The sequence below is a fragment of the Centroberyx gerrardi genome, chromosome 18 (genome assembly GCF_048128805.1).
Source record: "Centroberyx gerrardi isolate f3 chromosome 18, fCenGer3.hap1.cur.20231027, whole genome shotgun sequence".
In the NCBI taxonomy this organism is placed as follows: Eukaryota; Metazoa; Chordata; class Actinopteri; order Beryciformes; family Berycidae; genus Centroberyx; species Centroberyx gerrardi.
Genome location: NC_136014.1, coordinates 4,210,152 through 4,228,074, shown reverse-complemented (window position 1 = coordinate 4,228,074; position 17,923 = coordinate 4,210,152). Strand labels below are relative to the sequence as shown.

Here is a 17,923-nt window from a genome sequence, read left to right as displayed (position 1 = left end):
AATATCGAGCAAAATAATCGTGATTATCATTTTAGCCATAATCGTGCAGCCCTAGTGTGTGTGTGTGTGTGTGTGTGTGTGTGTGTGCGTGCTACATAACCTATTTTACCAAGCCCAAGTCTTGGACTTGAATCATGATGACCTATGTCATATCACAAGGCCGGAAAAAAAAGACATTTATCTATAAAGCTCTTTTTACAAAGCAAATTCACAGTGTTAGTTCTTTACATCTAATGCACTCTCCAAGTTCATACTGCCCATGTCCTGTGTGTGTTTGTATACAAGAAAGACAGATCAATAGCAGCCTGCAATGGTCTTACAGAGGGGCTGGTTAAACACAGCATGTTGTGATCAGGGCTGTGCAAGTACAAACACACACACACGTGAGCACAAGTGTGACCTTACTAGGTGTTTCTGAAGGTTCTAACGTGCGGGGAATAGAGATGCACTGTAAGAATGCAGTGTGCACACACACACACACACACACACACACACACACACGCGGGGTGAGCCGTTGAATTATGCAGGTCCGCCCACCTCTCCCTCTCTCAGCCTTGGGGTGACTTTGGTGCAAAGCAGGAGGATGGAAGTACTGACAAACTATCAGACAGACCGACCGACCCGCACACCAAAACAGTCGGACCAACAGAGCCAAACAGTCAGACCAACAGACCCAAACAGCCGGACCGCCCAACCAACAGACCGACCAATCAGCAGACCAACCCAAACAGTCAGACCAATAGACCCAAACAGCCAGACCGCCCAAGACAGATCGACCAACCAACCAACAGACCAAAACAGTTGGATGGACTGATCGACAGACTAACCAAGAGACCTAACCAGTCCGACGAACCAACCACCAGACAGACTGACCGACCGAGAAACCAACTCCAACAGTCGGGCCAACCAGCAGACAGACCAAAACAGACGGATGGATTGACCGACAGACCTAAACAGTCGGACCAACCAACCATCACACACACCGACCAATCGACCAACCAATCGACCAACCGACCAACCAACCAACGGAGAGACAAACTCAAACAGTCGGACCAACCAACGGACAGACCCAAACATTTAGACCAACCAACCAACCAACCAACCAACCAGCAGACCCAGTTGACAGACCGACTGGCCAACCAAGTTGACTCCCAAAGCACGTGGCAACAAATTCAGGGTGTCTGCAGGTCCTGAAAAACTCTCAGGGTGTCTTGAATTTGATTACCTATACTGAATGCAGTCTTTCAGTCATTAATTCAGCTTCAGAGATCTTAAAAATGTTGTGGTTTCTTGGTGTGCATTTTTTTCTCCTTTTCATTGTCACAGGTATTTCAGTGGTGAAACCGGTCTTACATTTCATTCTGGCATTAAAAAGGTCTTGAAAAGTCTTAGGATTACCTTGATGAAACTTACAGACACCCTCAAACTGGTACGGGTGGTGCCACTATTATTCAAATTAGCTTATGATGTAGTCTGGTGTCATGAGTTCCATATGGGTGGGCTTTACTGCATCAGGACAGTACAGGAGTCAATAGTTGACTTTCAAAAACTTTCCTATGACTGTCTAAATTTCTGGTATTAAGTGAACCGCACCCATCTTTTCCTCCAAGCAGCACAAAAGCAGAACCAAGACAACTCCTACGACACCCATGGGTGCTGTAGTCCACTTCCACAGCGCTGCCTCCGAAGGCAAACAGCTGACAATTCCAGGAATAGTAGCCGCCAACAGAACCCGACACCGCCAAGCTACTGCGTGTTGCTATGGAAACCACCTCGGCTGGGTGTCGTGTTGCCACGGCACTGGGAGGTGAGCCACGCCCACTTCTCAGGTGACAGGTGGACAGGCAGACAGAGAGGAGGGCAGCTCTCTACTGCAGCACAAATGGTCCCATGTTCAAATGTCCCACTTTAAACTGCAGACAGGCACTAGAACTTTATTAGTTCTGCAATTATATTAGTGGTAGTAGATAGTGGGGAAATGACTCAAACCCTCCCTACTACTAGAAAGCATTGTTAACAGCATCTGTCCTTCCTCCTCCTCATCCTCTTGACTGTCCTCCCTTCCTCATCTTGCTCCTCCTCCATCCGACTGTCCTTCCTCCTCGTCCACCTCCGTCTGACTGTCCTCCCTCCCTCCTCCTGACTTTCCCTCCTCCCCGTGCTGACTGTCCTCCCTCCCTCCTCCTGACTTTCCCTCCTCCCCGTGCTGACTGTCCTCCCTCCTCCTCTTGCTCCTCCTCCTAACTTTCCTTCCTCCTGTGGACTGTCCTTCCTCCTCCTCTTAACAGTCCTTCATCCTCCTCTTGCCCCTCCTCCTCCTTCTGACTTCCCTCCCTCCTCATCCTCCTGCTGACTGTCCTTCCTTCTCCCAACTGTCCTTCCTCCTCCTCATGCTCCTTCTCCAGTTTAAACCAGGACAAGCCCTGGTCTTGAGTTCCATTGTGGGGTTTACTGAATCTGGGCGTTACAGTAGCACAAAATTGACTTTCACATACATTCCTATGATGGACTCAATTTTCTGGCATTTACAGTGTTATGAGGTGAACGTCACCCATCTTGCCCTAAGACTCATGAGCAAAGCCTACGACACCTATGGGTGCTGTAGTCCAATTCCACCTGTAGCGCTGCCTCCTTAGACAAACAGCTGACACTTCCAGGAATAGTAGCTGGGACACACACACAAACATATGCAGGTAAACATACACTTAGAGAAACTGACACACATTTGCTGACACACTGACAGACTTGCTAGCCTCCACGCACATATAACACATAAGCACATGCCTTAACACACGTAGAATGCATACACACACCAACACACACACACACCGACTAGTGGGAAGTGAATCACAGACAGACAAATACACAGTGTTTCCCTTCCCTGAGAGAGATCTACACCCAAACTCTGAATTCCAAAGTACACACACACACACACAGTCTTGGCTTGCGTCAGCGATGTCAGCCCAAGTCACTCGTCACCATTGTCCTGCTGCACTCTGTGTGTGTGTGTGTGTGTGTGTGTGTATGTGGAAGCAGTTCTTATGAAACCGGGTGGACAGCTAAGATCAACAAATATGAGCGGGTGGAGCAGTGTGTAGGGAAGTCCCCGGCACGCAGAGGTCATCCACACACTACTATTGTATTTCTGTGAGTGTGTGTGTGTTTAATTCCTCGACCAGGCCCTACCAGCTGGGTGGAGCTGAAGTGAAACGGGGCGAGGTGAGGGTGCAGCTCCATTAGGGGGGCCTGACAACAAGCAGCAGATGTTGGGAGTAGGGTGAGAATGGGACACTTTGAAACCAAGAAGAAGAAAGAGAAGACAAAGAAGAAATAGAAGAAAACATACTGATGAATACTTGCATAGAATCTGATCAAAATGTCTCATTAGAATCAATTCAGATTAAGGGCGTCCCATAGACCACCAGTGCTGTTTTGATGAATTCTACAATAAATGCATAATGAATCAAACTGCATCATATCCATCATATCAGTGGATGACACTGAGTGGGCCGACCTATAAAAAAAGAACTCCTGTCAAATATTTAAACTAGCTGGTGTGTGCGGATTTATCCGGCCAGAAAGTCCAACAAATGCTGAGGTGGACACCGGCTCAGTCACGCTCTATTTTCTATCAAATAGTGAAGAAGTGGAGTCCAGTTGAGTCCAGGTCCGCACAGCTGCTGTCTGCTCTCATTAGCTTGCTGACAGGCATGTTGATACTTTTCACAGGCCGACACTGCCAAACCACACAACATTTCAACACACACACACACACACACACACACACACAGCCAAATAGTTTGTGGTCCCTGTGTTACGGGTTCTGGAATCTCACTTGGGTGCTGTTTTTTTGTTGTTTATCGTATTACAGGGTGTGTGTGTGTGTGTGTGTGTGTGTGTGTGGAGGGCTTGTTGTGCTGGGTAATTCTATAACCAAACTAGGGATGTCAGTTTCGGTTAATTTTGCTTTCGATAGGCCGACACCCATTAACTGGTAACTAACTGGTTAATTTTTAGGAAAAAACACAAAATGACATGAAATACAAGAAAGTAGCACTTTCCTTTTAGTCCGGCGCTCCATTGACTCAACTAGTGCAGTGCCCGTTCACCCCGCTGCTGTACAGAGCGCTGTTCGCTTGTTTATTCAAAGTTTATTAATAATGAACGTGTCGCGTGTCCAAATTGCACCAAATCCGACACTGCACGTCCTTGGTCCCCAGCAATACACCCGCCAAGTGTGAAGTAGATCGGACGAACAGTTCTCGAGATATGCAAAGGACACACACACACTCACACACTCACTCAGACTCACAGTCAGACTCACAGACAGACAGAGATTCCTTGCTTTAGTAGATAGATGAGGTTTGGCGCCGCATTTCCAATCGCTGTCCATTTGCTGTAATTTGCATATAAATATCTGCACTTGTTATGCACGCCGCGGCATAGCCCATTTTAATATTAAGTGCTGACTCCGCCCACCTGGGCCAGTTTCGGCATACACCGGTAGCAATTGCAAGTGGACCCTATCCTACGGTCCCTGCTCTCAGCGGAGGGAGGGGGCTACGCTGTGTGTGGGAAACAGTGTGATCGTCAGAGCTCTCTGGATTAGACAAGCAAGTAGAGAAAACCGGCATCAGCCGAACCAATTTATTGCCAAACATTTTAACATTGCTTCCCATGGTCAGAAAAAGTCGCCAGATTTGTCGCTAGTCGCTTTTGAGAAATAAAGTCGCCAGGGGGGTCTGAAAAGTCGCTAAGTCTAGCGACAAAGTTGCCAAGTTGGCAACACTGGTGTATGCAAATTAACCTATAGACCGACATGCGTAACCGGTCAAAAATATTCTCGGTGGTTAACCGATTAACGGTTAACCATTGACATCCCTAAACCAAACTAAAGATAACACCCTGAAACAGCTTCTCTAGCCAGCTATGTTGGTGTGGCGGCGTCCCATGCCGCCCTTGACCATAACACCTGTCAGTCCAACTTGTGGTGTGGGAGATATTTGCTTATTTAAATTTTCAATTTCGACCTGTGATTGTAAACACCGCGGACGAAAGGAAAAATCCCCCCACCAAAATCCACCCTAACCCTGTATGATTGTTGAACGTCTCTTGGTGCAAAATGGCAGCTCTAGAAAGAAGCTCTCGCTCTTTGATTCTGAGGGACTGACACCAAAACCTGACGTTTACCGCTGATGTTTTAGATCCTGAAACATTTTCTCATATCAAACTCCATTGTCGCTGCACTGGAAATATCTCGATTACTCCCAGTTAGGGCTGCACGATTATGGCTAAAATGATAGTCACGATTATTTTGCTCGATATTGTGATCACCGAAATGCCTTCACATTCATAATGTATTTTATAAACCTATAAATAAAAAAACATTCAAATGTACAAATCTTTTAACCTGTGATTCCGGTGCACCGGGTCCGTTGTTTTTTTTCCCGGGACCATCACCTCTGTAGCCTTAGTTTTTGGGCATTTGTATTCTAAGACACTTATTTTGTAAGAAGTCTATTTGGGTGTTTGTGGGCTTTTATTTTGAAGTTTCCCATAAGGACCCGTGGGAGAATTAGTGTAAATAAGGAAGTAGTACGTTTGCCTGTGCACTGCGTCTCTGGTTGGAGATTAAAAAGGAAATATTTTACCCCGTAACCCGTGCTTCATTGTATACTACACTTGGATCCAAGCTAATGGAAGAGTTTATACGTTCTTTGAAAGGTCAGCGGCAAACTGAGTCAAAATTCAAGTAATTTGAGTTTTGATTACGTTGACTAATCGTTGCAGCCCTACACCAGAGCAAGCTAAACCCAGCGTGAATAATCGCCCCCGGCCACAATCAATTAGTTGTGGAAGCCAATATCGACATCGCGATTAATATACGATTAATTGTGCAGCCCTACTCCCAGTGATGAAACGAACGAAATGTCTCCACTCCTTGCATTTCCCTCCTTCTGCGTCACGACTCAAACACTGCTCTGCAGCAAAGCACCATGGGAGGTGGTGCTAAACACTCGCAGTCATTGGTCCTCTGCTGCTGTCTGATCCTGTGAGGTCACGGGGGGGTTACCTGCTGCGCGATTGGCCCACTGGGAGCCGAGCACGCTCTGCTTGACAGGTGGGAGAGCCTATCGGAGGGCTCCGAGGGCGGCGAGGACCAATGAGGGGGAGGGAGGAAGAGGGGCGGAGGGGGGGCGAGGAGGAGGTGAGCCGGGCCTCTGAGGGGATTAACGAGGTCTGACAGCCCGGCTGGGACAGACACACACACACACACACACACACACACACACACAGCTCTGAGGGCTGACTGCTCTGCTGAGCACACACAATACACTGCTTGTTTTAGAACGAGAGGAAAAAGAGAAAAGATAGATAAGAGAGAGGCCAGATCACAGAGAAGGAATGTAAGAGAGGGACGGAGGCAGAGAGAGCGAGAGAGGGAGAAATATTATAAACCACAGGTGCTTCCCAACTAATATGCCTCCATACAGAGAAAAACTCCCACTGTGTCCCTGACGTCAATTTCCATGACTTTTCCATGACTTTCCATAACTAAGTCGGAGTGCTTCCATGACCTACAACGTTCTTCCTTCCTGGTTTGTTTTTCAGTCTGGTCTCCACTCCAGCTGGACTGAAACCATCTAACGCAATGACTGTGCGAAACAAGCTGTAAAATACATTCTGCTGCATTCCTATAAAGTGATCCGTTTGGAAAATTCCCCGATATTCCCTGACTTCCCCCAGAGACATGATCAAATTCCCCGACTTTCCCCGTCTGGAACACACCTCTCAAACCTCCATGTGCATTCCAGGAATTCCACGAGCAGTGGGAATCCTGAAAACGACTGCATATTACCCAAGCTGACTCCCTGCACACTGCTCACACACACACACACACACACACACACACACACACAGATACCATGTGGATGTGTCATTCTGTATGCAATCACGCTGATTAGGGAGGCTCCTACCAGCAGGGTTTCCCATATATTGATCAGATTTAGAAAAATTAACAGCCTCCACAGTAAATCGTCTGCAAGATTCAAGTTAAATTTAAGACCGTTTCAGACCCTTTAACCCTGGAAACACATAAAACTGGTGTTCAAATCTCGCATTTCTCGTCATTTTGTATCTTACAAAAACAAAGATTGAATGTTGTCAAGCACTGAAACCCAATACCCAAAAAGTAGGGTACTGAACTGGCCATCTGCTATTGGCTGGTCTTTGGTGCCAGGTGATGTCACCTTCTATAGAGTACAACAGGTGGTGACATCACCTGGCACCAAAGACCAGCCAATAGCAGATGGCCCGTTCAGCCATCTTCACCACACATTTGGGTTTGGAGTTTAGTTACTCTTTACAAGAGTAAGAGAGTGCATGAACAAAGATAAGGTATTGCCCCCTATAGGGCTGTAACTATCGATTATTTTCATTTTCCAAAAATGTCAAATCAAGTGATTAAATCACATTTAAAACTGGATATTTTCCTAGAATATAAAACATAGTTGACTACCAGATTTTTCCATCCATTTCCTTATTTTTGACTTCTATGATGCTTCCAGTAACGACATTCGATTTCTGGTATGCACATCAACATGTACTGATATGAACCCACTTTATATGAATGTCTTGATTGAACTGAATGGTTTCACCTTTGACCCACTGACAGCATGTATATGGCTGACGTGGACCTCCAATCCACACACTGGTAGTAAATGTTAGTGATGAATGTCCTGGCAGTCCAGTGTGACCCCATCCTTCTACTTAACGGGCAGAAGCCAATTGGCCGATGCAAGCGTCATGAGTTACAGTTAATGCAGTCAGAGACTTTAGTGGCTGAACAAAGATTAGATACCGAATTGTTGATAAAAAAACAACGCTGAAAACTCAAGCATTTTTTGTCACACTAAAAACCCTGAAACCTAGCAGGGAGTGTTTAGAGGCTGAACAAAGATTAGAGATCGCTGAATGAAATGGTAATAAAAACTTAGCCAAACACAGCCTACTTAGATGTATATATTCATGAAAAATGAGATTTGAATAGTGAATAGAGGAATAAAGAACACCACCCCTCCCTCCATGCTGCCCGCCTGGAGGAAACCGTGAAATGAAGCGCACCTCAACTCTAGTCCGGACTGAGTGGATGAGAGTCAACTTACAAGCAGGAAAACTACAGTCGGGTTAATGTTTACAACCACACACACACACACACACACACACTCAACCTGTGGGAAACACTGTGTAAGGATGTTTTTTTTTTAATCATGCCTTACTCAATAATAATAATAAACTCTGTGTGTGTGTGTGTGTGTGTGTGTGTGTGTGTGTGTGTGTGTGTGTGTGTGATAGATATGGGCCATAACTCTGGGGCTGTGGTCATGATCTTTGCCCTGCTTTGTAATGAACAGCTAGGGAGCTATTACTCCGACACACACACACACACACACACACACACATACAGTATAGACGGCCTTGAAATGTGACATGGAACACATTTACAGCTTCATCTGGTTGGGCTGATGGGCGGAGACTCGGGCAGATGTGCTCGGCAACAGGGGAGACATAGGTGGACACACACACACACACTGAGCCCTAAGTCATCTTAGGCCTAGAGAGTGTTAAGATCCATCAGCAGGGTGACTGCAAGGTAAATTTAACACCTCAAGACCTTTTTAATGGCAGTTAGAATGAAACATAAGACCAATTTCACCACTGACATGAACAAGAAAATATATATCTTCCTTAAAAACTGTTTTCGCACAGTATGGATCTGCACGACTGGGCTGATTTTTCACCAGAAAAACAGTGCAACATTTTTTATAACCTCTGAAACTGAACTGAAGGCTGTATTTAACAGTATCAACCTGTGTGTGTGTGTGTGTGTGTGTGTGTGTGTGTGTGTGTGTTTTAGCCTTTATGTATCTAGGGAAAGTCAACAGAGCCCCATGCTCCATTCCCATCAACACCCTGCTTTACATTCATACAGTACACATTCACATATGCAAATACTATTTAATGGTTTGTCTTCACATAGGAGCCAGGTGGCTGGTGTTTGCCATGTAACACAACACAGTGACTACCAGACAGTTTAGAACCTCACAGTAAAGTATCTGAAAGTCACGTTACATTACTGTTCTGTGGTTGACAACTTAAACCCCCCCCGGCACTCCAAGTAGAGTAAAACGAACAATCCTGTTCAACTGAGGTCAGCTGCCACTGAGAGCAGACCGGCATTAAACTAAATCCTGGTCCAAACTGTTATTAGACTGGATCTGGATGACGAACGATGAGCTACAATCGCATGAAAAATACGCACAATTGTAATTATCGTCATCACTGCAGACTAAAATCATATACACACACTTCTTTCACAAGCCTGTCAAATGTGTGTGTGGCTGTGTGTGTGAAAGAGAGAGAGTGAGAGAGAGACAGAGAGGCCTGTTTTTTGCTGAACTCCTGTAGTCTGTGCTCATCATTGCCGGAGCGTTACCATGGCGACACAGCCAGCTAGCGGCCACATGACGTGATGAAAGAGAGAGAGAGAGAGAGAGAGAAAGAGAGAGAGAGCAGGCCTGATAAACACACAGACAGACAATGCAAACATAAATAGATAAATGTTTGAGAGCGGTCAGCTAGTGTGTGTGTGTGTGTGTGTGTGTGTGTGTGTGTGTGTGTGTGTGTGTGTGTGACATCATGGTATTGTGGTTGTGGCTGAGGCCAGCAGATCTGTTGGCCACGCCTCCATTGTGCTGCTGTCAAACACGCCACTACTATCACCACCACCTACTACTACAGACAGGGAGCAGCTTGAAATCACAACATAACTCCTGTACTGCAGTGAACACCACAGATTGACGATATATAACCGTATAAGAGGATGCAAGGGGGGATTTCTCCTTTAAGGAGCTGCTAACTAACCTAACAGAATTTCATTATCCTGGGTTTCAATGGAGAGTTTTAGTGTCCCATCATGGTCTAAATGCTGTTTCAGAGGCTTTTCTATCCTGACAAGAATACAATTCTTGCAATTTCAATACAACAATATCGGTATTGTATCAGTGAAAGCCTTCAACAAGCCATATCAGTCAAACCCTACTATAAACTGGTTCAGGATAATACAACCTCACCATAGGTGTACTGAACATCCTACTATAGAATGAGGAACACTCTGTCCGTCCATCCGTCCGCATCCATTTTGCTCCTCAACGGGTTGGCCAATCAATCTCAAACTGCACATGGGCATTGAGCATTGGCATAGGACTGACGGAGCTGATTTTTCAATTTTCCCAAATTTACGCTGTTTATGCGCCATTTTGGCAAGTCTGCACGGAGTTGTGGCGCGTGCATCCCCGGAAGTCTGCACGTAGTTGTGGCACGCGCATCCCCAGAAGTCTGCACATAGTTGTGGCGCGCGCATCCCCAGGTACGGACTAGTATAGTACTGAACAACTATACAACTTTTGGCTCATAAATAAATTAATGTCAAAATTCCTTTATTCATTCAAAAGTGTAAACCAATGGGATATCAGTTAGGGAGAGAAAGGCCGTTTTATTTGATGGGAGGGGCAGAGGGGCGGGACTGTTCAAAAATCTGTGACGGTTTGATTGGCTGGCACACAATGAACTCACCACTAGATTTACTGATTTCCAGAAAGTAAAAGTAATGAGATTTTGATATAAAAAAATACAATAATATATATTTTTTGGGTGGCCATAAATCAAATCCAAATAGGTGGATGGTATGATAGTTAGAATGAACTAAAAGGGCGAAAGTCATTTATCACTTCAATGACTTTAAAACATCAGTTAATTGCAGCATATGTGCTACCTGTTGTAGTGCATTCTCTATGTTTATTCAATTGATACAGCTCATTAATTTCAACCGGCACCATATTTCAATAGGCACTATATTAATGACTGTGTGAAGCAGTCTCTAGACCATAACACTGGTGCCACTGGTGGAAAAAAGTAATTCTGGAAATAACCAGTGAAAAAGAAAATCTGATCAAGCCGCCGAACTCCACACTCCAAACCAAACCACAACACAATCATTCCACCTAGACCACAGGAAACCCACTATCTCCACACAACACACACTTCCTGTCCCGCTTCCTGCTTCCTGCGCTGCGGGGGGAAAAGGGAGGAGCCGCTGATGTCACGCTGAGCCTGCTTGCATGCAGCATTCACGTCCCATGGGAAAGTTGGTAGATACGAGCTTCCGAATAGAAAATGCCATTCGCCTCAGCTTTAAGGCGGTAAATGCTACTTGGGAACTGAGCGGGTTTGGTGATGGATACCACATCATGAATTCATGACATCACCACCATGAAATAGTCAATTCGTCACTGACACTGTAGTCAAATGTAGGGAATGTTATGGCAGGACACAACCACTTGCTGGATTTCTGATATGTGGTTGACATTACAATGTTTGGTTTACTGTAGGCGTCTCCCTGGCTTCAAATTAATTTGAATGCATGAAAACTTCCAAGTGAACGGTTTTAGCTTTCCAGTCATTCCGCTGGGTTTTCCCCATGTGAAGTGAATGCAGCAATATGCGAGCGAGAGATCGTCCTGCACACCCATTCAGCCACTTCATGCAGCAGTCGTGTGTAGGAAGGTTACATGAGCCGCTACACTTCACCCTTACATGTGACTCGTGTCACTTGATCGCGCCACACAATGCGGTGACACGCAGAGACGCACAAAAGCTGGATTTGTCACTGCAATGCTGTCTGCAGGTTTCAGAAAGGCAAATTCAGAATGTTTTAAGAACATTTTTAATGATGCCTGGAATTGAATTGAAGACCAATGTGACAACCAAAACAAAGCTGGCAAAACCAGCCTATTTCTAACTGAACCTAACAGGCTAAAAGGGCAGTAGAAGAAAAAGGACACCGGGAAATTGAGTGAAATTGACACCAGGAAATTGAATGAATTGAATGAAAACAAAATCTGTTTGTCATAATGTATTAACCCTGTTTTGCAGCAATGCAATACAACATAAGGAAATAAAACCGACATAGCTGCATAACATTCACATCTTTTGGTGAAACTACACCAAATTTGCATTTGCCTTATTGTGTATGCCTTTCTTTCCCACTCTGCCTCAAGCAAACATCACTGAATGTAAAGAATCTGTCAATAACTCCTAATATTATAGGTGCATCAAAATGAAACTACATTAAAAATACACCTGTCAAGACTGTTTTTTAAGATATTTTAATTAAATTTAGATAATTTAAGACGTTTTTCTGACTTTTTAAACACCTGCAGATAGCATGCTATGGGATCCTCCAAGTCAGGAATCCACACAGACTGAAACACAATCCAGCCATAGTGTGAATGTATGATGGAGAGGAAGAGTGGGGAAAAACTAATGTAGATGCAGTTTGAAAAAAGCATAACAGACATTTGCAGACCTAATGTGGACTCACAAAAGCGGTCAACTAACATTAGCTCTGTCTGTGTCCAGTAGTGAGTTGATAAGACCTTGTTCCAAGCAGGATCAATAGAGAACTGGACTGAAAAAAAAAGCTACTAGACCCATTTTAAACCATAAGCCTCGCTGGGTCGCTCCGAAAAGAGCAAAAAACTCCTTAGGTCAGCACTCAGGACTAGCGGAGGAGCTTTGAAACCGTCTTCATCACGCAAATAAAGGCACAGGTCAACGGATTCAACTCTAAACATAAAGCCTTTCCTGACAAGAAATGTTACCCAGATTCAGGCTGCGATTTATGCGACGCAACGCTCAGGAAAATCATGTCTATACGGGGGGTGACCCCGTTTATCTTCGACGAGCTACAGCTTCACCTGCCAAAGAAAATGTCTACATGATCAACAGTAGTCCTCAGTTTGATTAACAATGCTACTGACATGTAATTATTAGGCTGTTAAGAGTTAACAGTATCACAGCCATTGCCTTAGGCCTAAATACATCTGCTAGCGACATACTGCCTGAATGCACAGTGACTTAATGCTGTAAGTACATTTGTAAGGCATCATGTATTGTCTACTGCAGTGATTCTCAACCTTTTTCATATCAAGGACCCCTAATGTAGTCCACATCAGGGCCCCATTTGACCCAAATCTGAGAATATTTTTATTGTCAGATATGATTTTGTCCAGAATTCCATGACTATCTGTATTGTAGGTAGAGAGATAACAGTGAAACTATGATCAAAACAGTCATTCTTCTACATTCTCTAATTGCGTTAACTTCTTCTAAATGAAATAATGGTGAAGTTTAACAATTCATCAATTTGCTAGGGACCCCCTGGAACTCCCTCAAGGACCCCTGGTGGCCCCCGGACCCCACGTTGAGAACCACTCGTCTACTGCATCTATCTTGCACTGTATGTGAAGTCCAGTCGTCCTGTACCATGTGTGTAAGTATGAACTGTTACTTTCCATCACACCTGCAGTGTTTCTTTGGTCTGAAACATAGTGGAAAGGTTTACTTTGTTGCTTTCAGGTTCACACTGCCCAACTGCAAGAAAACCAGTGCTTGTAAACAAAAGTGACATGGACTTACAAGTAGCTTGTTTGTTGGACAGGGTTTTAGTAACCTGTCATCCTACCAGGTTAGAGATTTTGGTGGTGGAAAATCTATCGGAAGGCATTTGACCTGCTCTTGACTCCAGGTTGTCCCTCAGTTCATTTTGTTATGCTACGCTTTCCACGCATGAGTAACTGCTGGCTATCACATGTCAACATCTGTCTCCTCATACCCATAAAACCTTGCGTTTTGGGGTCGTTTCCTGTAGTTGGTTCGGATTACATTCTCATTCCTAACAAGCCGCACCACAGTTCTCTTGGATGAGGACCAAGACCGTTATTTTCAGGCGTCTCGATGCAGATATTTTGTGCCACCTGAGCTGGAGGTATGAATGCAGCTTTTAGTTCGGTTTGTTTGGCCAGGTGAGAACAATGCCATTCAAACTGGGGTGGCACCAAATAACCGCAATGAGACTCGGTCCTCTTCCAAGAGAACTGTGGTGTGGGTCATTAGGAGTGAAAACGTAACCTGAACCAACGACAGGAAACAACCCCAAAACGCAAGGTTTCATGGGTATAAGGAGACGGATGTTGACATCTGATAGCCAGTATTTCCTCATGCTTGGAAAGCCTAGCATAACAAAATGAAGCGAGGGCAAACCGCAGTCTGGACTGATGCTCATATTCAGCTATTTCTTCATGTGTTCTTAACTGTATGAACACCAGAAAAGGTCAATTACAGCAAAGAGCGCAGACAAGTCCATCATGCTTTGCTAAAGCTACAGGGACTGGAATGGAATTTGTTTTGACTCCCCTGCCTCCGCTGCCAAAATCTCTAACCTGGTGGGATGACAATCAACGAGCTACTTGTGAGTCCATGTGACTTTTGTTTACCAGCCCTGGTTCACTTGTAATTAGGCAGTGTGAACCTAAATGAACCAAATACTAAAGTGCAACAAATAAACTTTGACTATGGTTCAGACCAAAACAAACTGCAGGTGCGATCGCACCCTAATTCCAGTACATTTATTGTACTGTACATCTTTCTAACCCAGTGTGTCTTCACTCCCAAAATGGGTCCCATGTCTCTGTCCATGGTGCGTCCCCACATGACATGGGTACCTGTTATGCTGTAATGAGCCTAAATCCCACGGCAAGACTTAATCAGTTTGGGTTGCAAGATTAAAAAGTTTGAGAACCTTTGCTCCAGACTACTCAGCCATCCGTGGCTAATCTAATCACACGAATGATCTCACCGCTCCCAATGGCAGTTTGGTCTGAATTCTGATACTGACTGGAAAATTAAACATTTCGAATTATCACAAATGCTGATTCCGTGTGGTAAACCAAGTCCATATTCTGTGTCAATCACATAGCGGACGATTTCATTTCAAACAGCAGATTTTCTGCACAGCTACTCTCACGACCAGTCTAGACAGTGTGAAGGGCACTTGTGGGGCTTGGGTGGGGGGGGCAGCTGACATATGGGGCGGGAGTGGCGTGGCAGTGATGGCCATGCATCTGCTCGCATTCGATCATGTTCTACCAGCCAAAATCCTGAGCAGCCTCCATCGGTGAATCGATGCTCCCGGGGCAAAGACAGAATTACAGCGAGGGGAACTTGTGGACCGGGGTGAGTCATTCCTCGCAGAATGAAGAGCTTGTATTTGCAGTACACAACCCCGGCCAACGGCTGGCCAGCTCCAATCCTGAGAAATTAATCGGCTCAAGGAGGAGGAGAGGAGACCCTGTGGCCCCAAGACCCCCTCCCTCACCTCCTACCCTTATCCAAGAAGAGGTGGGGGTAGGGGTGAGGCTGGCCGCCTAAAAACACTGCTGTTGACACAAACACAGTCACAGCTACAAATCAGAACTGTCAATCAAAGACAAAACTACTAGCAATTAGCTGCACCTGTTAAGACAGTCAGACTCAGTAGAAACACAACAACAAAACCCTAGCCGTTCTCTGCTAGCTTAGCTAAGCTGAAGCCTGCAATGGACTTTTCTTTCTGGTCATGAACAACGTTTAATTACAGCAACGCGCTCCTCTATGTGTTCCAGTGCTAAATTACTGCTGGTCAAACAAGCAGCTCCCATCTAGCTAACGTGAGGACAATACAGACAACATGTTGGGTGTTTTGCACTGACAGGGAGATTGGGGTTTGGCATGAATGCTGTAGCACCGGTGCTTTTTGGTAACCTACCTAGTGTTAGCATTTACACCTAGCTAGTTGCTAATGCTTTAAGCTCTTATCTATTTGTTCTGCGTATCAAACATCCTCACTGTGTTACTGGGTTTGTCAGCCATTGCAGGCACTGCTGCAGCCCGCTACACAACCAATACACACAGCCAACATTAACTTAGCTGGAGATAAAACTCAACTTTCATCTTCCTTTTACGTAGCAATTAACCATGCTGTAATGTAGTGCCATTATCCAGGGTTACCCGTGTTACTATTTCACATTTACACGGTTCACGTTTGCTCTACAGGTATTGGGCTAGCTAACTAGCTAGCTAGCCCCATTACGTGCCGTTCCCTCCTCTATTGGAGACAACTGTACGCCAAGCTCCATTCAAAAATCTGGCAGTTTAATGCTGCCTCGCTAATATGCAAACGTACACACCTCGTCGAACATAACATGAGGCCTTTTACAAAACACTAGGATCCACTTTTCAATTCGGCCTACATCTAATACAGAAAGCACCACTTATTTCAACATACTGTTAACTTTGAGAATTGGTTCGCCTGTTATTCCCACAATATCCTTCCACCAAAATGCACCGTGGTGGGCGTTAGCGAGCAGTGTGAACTGGTTAAAGGTGATATTTTATTTAAACAGTGTGCTGCTTGGTGGATTAATTGTTTGCCGACGTTACCAGTAAATCCAAATGATCTGTAAAAAGTCGTATGTCATGTTGTGTGTACGCAAGGACATAATACATTGCCAGATTTTCAATGGAGTTTGGCGTCCTTTCTCTCCATACACGAGAACTGCACGTATCGGGACTAACCACGGAGTAAACCATGTACACCATGCTAGCCACAACAGCTTGGCTTCCAACATTTCCAAGCAAAGTGTCAGACAGCGGGGGCTTTTCGCTCTCCCATTCAGCCAGGAGAGGGCCTGCGGGTCCGCGGCCTATCCTGCCTCTGTGGCCTGGTCCCCTACCTCTGTGGGCCGGCTGATCTCGAACAGGTCGAGCCGGTTGGCGTTCCAGTGGTTGATGATGTCGGCCAGTTTCCTCCTCTCCTCCTCCCTGCTCCCCGACATGGTGGACAGCCTTTCTGAATCTCTCCGTCCGCCTGTACCGATGAATAAAACTTCCCTCAGTCCACGGGAGAAGAAAAAAAAACGCCTTTGAAATCACAGAGTTCAGATCTGCTGGTTTTTCGCCAGTACTTTGTGTGGTCCGTCTGTCTCTCTGCTCACCGACCGACCTGCTGCTGTCTGATCTGTTTCTGGTTCCGCGTTCCCGTGCGCGTCTTGCCTCAGTCGCGCTCCCGCTACGCTCGGGACGCGCGTTCACGATCTCAACAATTCAACGTGCACGAGGCCTGTTAACTGTTTCAAGTCCAATCACGCTTCTTTCCTAAATTTTACCTTATCCATGTCCAAAAATGACCAAAAAAAATCTAAGTATTCAATGTTTCCCACAGAATTGTATTCTTGTCACGGTGGAAAGGCTCTGAAACTATTTAGACCATCATGGGACACTAAAACTCTCCATTGACCAACAATAACAACATTAACATTGTGCCCCCATCTCCCTTACTTCTTTCAAGTCTCCTCTTTAAACTTTTATTTTCAGACCTGCCTTCCCCCTGTCTTCTTTATGCTTTGATCATTGTTTTTCTGCTGTTTTAGAATAGAATAGAATAGAATAGAATAGAGTCAGAGCTGTAGTGGAGGGTTTAGCTTTTCAGGTTGACATGATTATTTATCACAAATTCATAGTATACTTCATAGTAAGAAGTATCATACTGATGTAAGTTAAATGTAAGCTAGGTCACAATTTAGCCTCCTTTTAGTTTACCACATCTTCGCTGAATAGAATAGAATATTGATATTCAAAAGCACCCTACAGTATGCATATCATTTACAGCAAGCATACAGTTTCATCATGTTTTGCCCTGTGCATTATCCACATATCAGAAGCCTTTATTTATTAGATGGTAGGAGAGGAGGACTCTTTGTTTTGTCTGTTTTCCATATTGTCTCCTAAACCAGTTCTAGCTAGCAGGTGCTGAATGCCACACAGTGCTGCCAATGCCTTCCTTCCAACACCACACACATATCTATTTGCACACAGTGCAGTGGCTGCCATCATCCCCAGAACACAACACTTGAGCCTCGGCTGGCAAGAAAGATAGAGACTATTTAATACTACTATTGACTTATTGGGAGTTTGGCTCATTGGT

At 45.0% G+C, this 17,923-nt stretch overlaps 1 protein-coding gene across 7 annotated transcripts in view; it reads right to left on the bottom strand.

The window, feature by feature from the left end:
- Positions 1–16,923, bottom strand: part of afdna (afadin, adherens junction formation factor a) — a 96,754-nt gene extending 79,831 nt beyond the window's left edge. For all 7 annotated transcript variants that reach the window (XM_078289709.1, XM_078289712.1, XM_078289713.1 and 4 more), the window contains exon 1: positions 16,674–16,923. In XM_078289709.1, coding sequence (XP_078145835.1) covers positions 16,674–16,775 — 102 coding nt within the window. In that variant the 5' untranslated portion in view covers positions 16,776–16,923. The remainder of the gene's footprint in view (positions 1–16,673) is intronic.
- Between the last annotated feature and the right edge of the window lie 1,000 nt (positions 16,924–17,923).